Source organism: Ammodytes marinus, assembly GCF_949987685.1.
Source record: "Ammodytes marinus genome assembly, chromosome: 7".
Classification (NCBI taxonomy): Eukaryota; Metazoa; Chordata; class Actinopteri; order Uranoscopiformes; family Ammodytidae; genus Ammodytes; species Ammodytes marinus.
Window position 1 is genome coordinate 5,002,600 of NC_137211.1, and position 8,884 is coordinate 5,011,483.

General features: G+C 40.9%; 1 protein-coding gene across 1 annotated transcript; it reads right to left on the reverse strand.

Annotated features, from left to right (window-relative positions):
* Positions 1 to 1,967: 1,967 nt before the first annotated feature.
* On the reverse strand, positions 1,968 to 7,322 carry kcng1 (potassium voltage-gated channel, subfamily G, member 1; the record flags this gene model as incomplete). The annotated part of the gene is made up of 2 exons (XM_080031675.1): positions 1,968 to 2,747; positions 6,534 to 7,322. 2 exons carry the CDS (start codon positions 7,320 to 7,322, stop codon positions 1,968 to 1,970), a joined length of 1,569 nt encoding a protein of 522 aa, XP_079887801.1.
* Positions 7,323 to 8,884: the final 1,562 nt, after the last annotated feature.

Genomic DNA, 8,884 nt, shown 5'->3' on the forward strand with positions numbered 1-8,884 from the left:
GAGTAGAAGGACAATTAACAAATACATCAAAATGAATATGTGTGTGGGGGTGGCTCATGGCACAATGGTTAGAGCGTCCCCCCTATAGGCTCAGGCCTCGCAGAAGACCCGGGTTCAAATCCGACCCGGGCCTGCAAAATACAGCCAGTTCCAATCCCATCCGGGTCAGTTCTCTGCATGTCTTCCCCTCTTTGCCCCATTTCAATTCTGTCTCTCAAAATCTGCCTAATAAAAGAAAAAAAAAATGCCAAAACATAATCCTAAAAAAATGAATATGTGAATGATGGCTGTGCAAGATACTTTACAGAAACCAAATAAATTCAGGCAATAATCAGTGGATTGAGGTTCACATTTTCACAACGTCTGGGACTCAAAGCAGAGAGCATAACTGGTCACCCCCCATATGACACAATTCAACAAGTCCATCAAAACAGCTGGAGGAAGAGACATGTCTGAATTACAATGTATTTCAATATATGACTATTTTAATACAATAGATCATTTTTAAGCTGGAATACTTTATGAGGTAAAATTGTTTATTTTTTCATGTAAATTTTACTTAAATTTGATATTCTGTGACCATTGTATAATGTTTTTTTTTTGATGGAAACATTATTTAATACTAATCCTCCTCTCATGTCTGTGTATCCTTCACAGTTATCCAAAAGTACAATCACTATAAAAAATGAAAATATGAAAAAGTCAAAATGTCAAGGCAACCGTCTGCACTAGAGTTGAAATCAAGTCGTGCCAACGTATTATTTTTTGTTCAGAAAGTTTTTCTTCAGCTTTAAACACTGTTCAGGTCCTTTTGACCATCTTGGTTTTGTTTGTTGGCTGTATGACAGAGAATACGTTGGCACAACTGCTATTGTTTGAAATGATTAGAACTCAAATTTGAAGAAGTTAATTCAACAAAAGATATTTAAATAGTTCAAAAACTAAAAAAATATCTAGTGCGGACAGTTGCCACACAATTCTGAGTTGTCCTAACTTTTACATTTTGACAGTGCTGCTACACAGGTAGTCTGCATTTCTGGGAAGAGGAAAAATCCTGTGTCTCATCTCTCTTGTCCATAGCGAATTCTCAGTCTCACTCCTTTCTATGCAATCTCTCTGTCTATCTTTCCTATTCACACACTCACTCTCTTCTCTTTATGTCCCAGTTTAGTTTAAGATGAATTCACACACTATCATGTCATTGAGAAACAATTCCATGATACACTTTATGGCAATGCAGGACTCGTGGAATGTGGAACGCCAAATAAGCTACTAAAAGCTTTTCGGAGGGGGCCCCAGTGTTTGTGAGCGCTTAGTTGCTTTTTGCTTTCTGTTGTGTGTTTTTGTATTGAATATGCTAAGTTTTCTGCTGTTTGTTGTTGATGATGTTAAGTTACTTCATTAGTCAATGGTTACATTGAAATTTGTCTTTCCACATCTCCCCTCTCAAGTTACCACGCTTCGGAGGGAGTCAGAGTGCAAGGTCAGCCGTACATAGACGGATTATGAGATAATGGGCCCCTGGGCACAAACTCTTAAAGGGCCCCTCACTTGTCCCTATCCAGTCAGGTACACTGACTTTCCACACAGATACATACAATTAATGGCAAAAACATATTAAGGAAGTCAGTGTTTCCCACAGGATTTTGGGAAACTGTTGGAGGGACTCTGTACCTTGTTGGAGGGTCTGGGGGCAGATTTTTTTTTACCTTTTTAAAGTAAAATGCATCAATCTGGTGCACTTTGAGAGTAAATTTTAGTACAGCACCCCTGGAGCAGTTTTGGGGTTAAGTGCTTTGCTCAAGGGCACAATGGTAGAGATTGTGGCCACCGTAGACGTAATACCAGCCACTACTAGTTGTGTGTTTTTCATAATGTGTATAGCTGGCTGCCCTTTCTTGAAGCCAAATTTACCCACGGGTACACACAGTCAATAAAGCAACTTGAACTTGAACTGTCCAACTGTCTCATTCCCTCATGTCTCTTGCGTCCGTCGCCCCGATAGGGAAAAGCATATCACTCTCCAGCGACAGGTTGCTGCTCATTCCGGCCATCCGGCTCCGCAGCAGAAAGTGCGTCCTCCTCTGCAGTACCCGCTGCTGCTCCTGCTTCAGCTCCACGTACGAGCGCGAGAACGTGTGGAATATGGACGTGACCGGGAACGCCATGAGTAGAATCCCACTTAGAATACTGCTAAGGGCGACCACCTGGCCTGGAATGCTCCTCGGAACCATGTCTCCATAGCCCACTGTCGTCATGGTTATAACGGCCCACCAATAGGTCGCGGGGATGCTCGTGAACTCTTGCGTGGTCGCCATTTCGTTCTCGATCAAGTAAAGCAAGGGGGAATACAGTGCAATGGCTACACATAGGAAAAGGAGGAGAAGTCCAAATTCACGCGTGCATCGGCGTGCGGTCAGGCCGAGAGTCTGTAGGCCTAGCGAATGGCGAGCTAGGCGCATCACGTAGAGGATACGCAGGGCTCGTAAAATGCGCAGCACCAAGCCAACTTTGTCCAGGTAGCTGTTGCCAGAGCCAATGCGTTTCTCGTCTTTGGAAACATTGTCCATCACCAGTGTTATGTAGTACGGCAAGATGGCCACCACGTCGATAAGGTTGAGGGGTTGGCGGAGGAAGGTGAGTTTGTTGCGGTCTTGGATGAAACGCAGGGTGAATTCCAGGGAGAACCAGCCGACGCACACCGTCTCCACTATGAAGATGTTGTAGCACATCTGGGAACACGTGCCCTGTGAGAGAGAGAGAGATGGGGGGAGAGAGAGAGAGAGTCAAAAGTCAAAATTATTTCTATAGCACATTTAAAAACATCAGTTGACCAAGGTGCTGTACAAGATGTTGTTTTGGGGCGACTGTGGCTCAGTTGGTAGAGCGGGTCGGCTGATGATTGAAGGGTTGGAGGTTCGATCCCCGCCCTGCCACCTGTGTCATGGTTGTTGTGTCCTTGGGCAAGTCACTTCACCCACCTTGCCTCGTGTGAATGTCGATAGTTAGCCTGCTATCGGAGTAAGAATGTGTGTGTGAATGGTAACGTGGGAAAGGAAAACAGGTCTCCCTTGTAAAAAAGTCTTCGGTCTCAATGGGATTTACCTGTATAAATAAAGGTTAAAAAAGAAAATGCAAAATAACATATAAGCTAAATGAAAAAAAAGTTAGGAGTGTCAAAGTCTCAACTTGTGTTAAAGGCCAATGCAACAAACGTGAGTCTTCAGAGAGAGAGAAAGAGAGAGATAGAGGTGTGAGTGAGTGTAGTCATGATCAGCATGTGTAAGGTTTAGCTTTAGTCACTAGAGGGAAGCATTTCAATGTGAAATCTGTGCGGAAAGAGCTTAAAGGCCTACTTCACCGGTTTGAATATGAAGGTGTATTGAATTCTGAGATCCTACGTAGTATAAATGTGCGATAATTTTTTAAATCGGTTCATCCTAGCCTGAGAAAAGGCAGAAAGAGTGTTTTTTTTAACACTATATTTCTCTTTCTCGTGACATCACAGAAAGAGAAATATAGGGTTAAAAAAAAACGTACTTTGTAAATATTACTGTGATGTCTTTTACTGTGACATCACAGTAATATTTACAAAGTAATTTTTTTTTTAACCCTATATTTCTCTTTCTGTGATGTCACGAGAAAGAGAAATATAGGGTTAAAAAAACACTCTTTCTGCCTTTTCTCAGGCTAGGATGAACCGATTTTAATTTTTTTTGCACATTTATACTACATAGGATCTCAGAATTCAATACACCTTCATATTCAAACCGGTGAAGTAGGCCTTTAAGGATGCTGCAGCATTAAACGCATTTCTATCACTGTATTCACTTATTGATTTTTAATTTAATTAATTAATTAGTATAATTTATATCATACATTTGTATCCCTTAATTTGTTTATTTTTTATCTTTTTTTGTCTGTTTTTATCTATTGTCTGTTTCTAACTATTGCTACTGCAGTTTGCGACCAAAATAATTGTCTTCGTATGCATATAATATGACAATCAAGTATATCTTGAATCATATCAAAGTGCGATTACTGTTTCAGCAACCAACAAAATAAGGTAAGGAACAATATTTGTTGTTGAGCTGACATGAACAACAAAAAAGTGCCTTCTTTCTTTTAATTTGATTGATTTGAATGGCAAGTTTAATTTTAGGAAACTTTGAGACACACAGCTATTACTTTTAAAATGTATAAAATGTCCATGCCGACTTCATGATTCATCTTTCTAAGCATTAGATTTTTTTGAAAGGCGGTTGTTTTTCTTAGACGCAGCAATGACTCAGATTACATTTTTAGCAGAGAACATTCAAAGCACATAGCCTTTGTATAATGTCTATATCTGGTTTAAAAAATATCATTATGAAACACACTCCATAAAAGAGTAGACTTGAGTATAGGTCCAAAAAAAAAACGCACCTGAAAACACCAGTACAATTTGTTCTTGCACAGAGACACTCAGGAGCACTTTGCACAATGTTAATGCAACACTTGGTTATGTGGCTGCTAAAATTCAGAAGCGGCGGTGGAGCTGTTAGCTGCAAAAAATAGTGTGGAGTTGAACTTGTTAGGTTGTGATTACTGCCACTTAATTAAGCATACTGAGAAAAACTGTAGTGTGTGTGTATACTAAGCAAGTGTGGCAGTTCAGACAGCCTATGATGGAACTTCATCAGGTGTGCTTTCAACCATGACGGTACAAAACTCAGAACAACAAGAATCACGTAAGTACTTTAGTTTCAATCAAATAGGCCAAACCACATGGTGCCACATGTTATTGCTACAAGTAATTGCAACATACAAACAGTGCAAATTAGACTTGCACTTTTAAATTGTTTTCGTATAACCATCAACTTCTTAGCCAAGGTGCAGTCAGAAGAGATGTGGTTTTTAGGCTGCGGCGGAAGATATGTCGACTTTCAAATTGTCCTGCTGCTGTCAATAGGGAAGCCTGGACAGCAAACACTGTTTACACTTAATTAATAATAATAATTAATAATAATTGATAGGTTTTATATAGCGCTTTTTTGTAGGTCACTCAAAGACGCTTTACATTGCATAGAATATACATAAAAGAAAAGAAAAAAAAGAAAGAAAAACACGAAAACAAATTCAAAAATAGAGTCAGGTGTGGTATGGGTGGAGTCAGGGGTGGTATGCTTTCTTGAAGAGGTGAGTTTTGAGTTGGCTTTTGAATGAGTTTATGGAGTCTGAGTTTCGGATGTTTGGGGGGAGGGAGTTCCAGAGGGTTGGGGCAGAAATGGCAAAAGCTCTGTCTCCCAGGGTGCGGTGTTTTGATCTTGTGATGGGGGTCAATTATAGCGCTTCAAGAAAATTACGTGTCTGGTTTGAAATATTCCATTTTCTTTTGATTTGACTAAGTGTGACCAGTCAGTGTGTGCTTATTACGGTTGTGATTGAAGTCAGACATCATAATGAAAGCTTTTCACTACAGAGCAAACTGAGGCGTCTTTCAATTTAAAACATTTGATTTGGCAAAACAAAACAAATGTCTCTGCCAGCCCTCTCCTTTGTCACACAGCAAGGAGCCTTTGAAGGGGCATGACAGTTGAGACTTGCCTTCATTACACATTTTTTAATGACTGCTTTTGGAAAATACAACACGTCAGTTCACCTCAATTAAGCTTTTGAGAACAACTCAAATTAAAATCTGTTTATAAATCCTCAATGTCAACACAGCGAGGGGTTTCAAAATGGTTGTCGTCAATACTTTGGTGTCTCAGGGTACAAAAGACTTTCCCCAAATTGTGTTGTGTATGTCATGTTTTAAATTGTTCCTCTCAGACATGAAAACACTTTTGGTATCTTTGCAACATCTTTTCATATGTAGTAACTTTTCTTTTTTTAAGATAATTTTTTGGCATTTTCAAGCTTTATTTGACAGTACAGAGGTGAAATGGGGAGACAAAGAGAGAGAGGGGGATGACCCGTGAGCACTGCAACGAAGGCCGGAGCCAATATGGTACGCGCCCCTATATGTAGTAACTTTTTCCGCTCTATGTCATATGTTAAAGGTCACATACACTGCTAATTTTTAGGTTCAAAATTGTAATTTGGGTTTCTACTAGAAACTGTTATCATGGTGTAGTGTCCAAAAAAATCTTTATATTTCTCACAGTGCTATTGTTGAATCTCATCTGTTCATCCTCTGTCTGAAACGCTGCGTTTTAAAGCCTGTCTCTTTAAGTCCCACCTTCCAAAAAAGCCCAGTCAGCTCTGATTGGCCCTGAATCTAACTGCAAGTTTAAATCTAACAGTTATATCCTCATAGTTTGGGAGTCTCTAGTCACATCAGGGACCACTAATAATAGTGAAAGACCATGGAAAAGTGCATTTTGCATAATCAAAATGCACTTATAATCTTATTTTACCTCATTTTATAATTTTGTTCTTATTGCATCGTGGGTCGGAGATAAACGCAATTTTGATTCCTTTGTATGTCTGGTACTTATTTGAAATTGACAAATTAAAACTTTGACTTTGATCGGTCGGAGGCCTTTACTCACCGCCTCCTCCTCTGCCCTCATGGCGGGCAAGGTGCTGATGGACAGGTTGACGGCCGTGATGGTGACGAACAACACGGACAGACAGGCAAAGATCTTCCCTGGTAGTCCGGAGTGAGGCCTCTCCACCATGTCTCTCAGCCTGCCCATACATCGGTTCATCCTGGACTCAGTCACCGCGTTCTCCCTCCGGTGGCCGCTGTCCGAATCCAAGAGATCCTCCATCATCTCCTCCTCTTCCTCAGCCCTCTCCATGGCTTCACACTCCTCCACGCGCTGCAGTAACCGCCGGCGACAGCACCACTCCAAGCTCTCCTCTGGGACGCCCCAATACAGCAGCTCCTCCCTGAAGGAAAGGGCGCACATCTCCCTCAAAGACCTCAACTTCCCCGCCCTTAGGAAAGTCAGGATGGTCCGGAAGGCACAGGGGCTACGGTCGAAGAAATACTCGTTATGTGTGACGTCGTAGTCGTCGCAGATACGCATGATTTCGTCGAAACTGCTGCAGAGGTGTAGCTGGCCCAGTCGGGACAGGGGGAAGTCCTCTAAGGTGGTCCAAGGCAGCTGGTAACGCATGCCGCCCACATTGATAATAGCGTGGAGTTTACGTGCGCCGGATAGCTGGGTGTCGTCGGCGTACATGTTGATGTCGGGGGCCCGTTGCGCCCTCTTGTAGAAGGCCCCCTTTTGGGCTTCCTCCTCGACCAGGGGCGGCCCGTTGAAGGAGCTGTCGGAGGCACAGCTCAGGGCGCTGTAGTCGTAGTCGGAGCCATCGCCCGTCAACAGGGTCATCTTTACTGCGTCTGCTCACATGCCTGGGCTCAATATGCCGTCACCTTGAAAAGAGGGAAACAGAAAGGTTAATGTTGGTTTGAAAAGTGTATTGATATGTTACAATTCAGTGGAACACATTTGACTTTTCAACTTGTTTTTTGTTTTATGGATAGTTGCCTAATATTTTTTTTTGCCAAAATCTGTGAATATCCCGTCACGATCCACTACCGGTTAATACACAGCCTAAGGTGTTTAGGTAAAAAATAAAATCAGCTTTTATTTATATTGGCCAATATCTTAAAAAAGCCATTTGCCTCAGTGGGCTTCAAACGGGTATGAAAACAAAAGGGGCCCACCATAAATAACAACTTGCTTCTTTACAGAGCCTAGGCTGTGTTTTAAGTCTGTGCACGTTTATTGTAAGCCTACTTCATTTCATAGGGACTGTGGGAGTGAAGTTTGAGCAACACTGAAACTTTTTCTTGTTTGTATATTTTAAAAACATCAACAGCGGTTACCATCTAACCCCAAGGTATGAGTAATATCACATTGCAGCAGGAGGCACTTAACTTAAATTTGCATTTTAATTTTTCAAATGGGTTGTCATCATCATAACGGGGTCAATTATATAAAAAAATTCAGCCAGCAGAACAACCCACTCACTGACAAAGTTTAATCGAAACACGAAGCCCACTCGAAAATATTCCACCACAAAGAAACACTACTGATAACGATGAAGATACATCAGGGTAAATCCAGCAATCCACATATTAATAAGAATACTAAAGCATTGTGAAAACTTAATTTAACCAACGTCACTAACTTACTTTATGAACTAACAGCAATGTTTAATACATTGACTTATACTTTACTTTCTTAAACCGTAAATCTTTTTTTGAATTGCTACATACAGTTCTTTGGGACTTGCATGTGACAAAGGGAGTGAAAATAATTTAAAAGTAATTGCACACTTTGATGACTTACTAGGCAATATTTTAAAACATAAAGGGCCAGTTTCACAGACATGGATTAAGCCTAGTCCTGGACTAAATGGAATTTTGAATGGGGGATGTCCATTGAAAGTACAATTTAGTCCAGAACTAGGCTTAATCCATGTCTGCGAAACCGGCCCAAAAAGTTATTACATTTGCTGTCAACCAGTCACATTGGTCTTGAATAGCTATCGGCCACATTATCGGTGTGTTGAGAATTAGTTTGTCAGTCCTTTCAAATGGAGTCTAAATCCAACCATGAGCATTAACAGTGTGCTACCGAATATTATATATATCACCTTGACTTTGGATAAACCGTGTTTTAAACCTCCAAACTCTGATGTAACCGTCTGACAGCTAAGGTGCAAAAAAAGTGTTCAGGGGTGTGTTCAGTCTAGTCTGTGAGATTCATATTCTATTATCTCCTGTGTTTGATAGCAAAAGCTGATAATCTTCAAATAACATATGTGCTGTGGGTCTGACATAATATTACCAGCCAGAAAAGAACATCCTTTTGGCATACGCAGTTGGTTAAAACTTGACCTACAGTCAGGTTTTTAAGAGAGCCAACTTGTATCGTGCACTGAT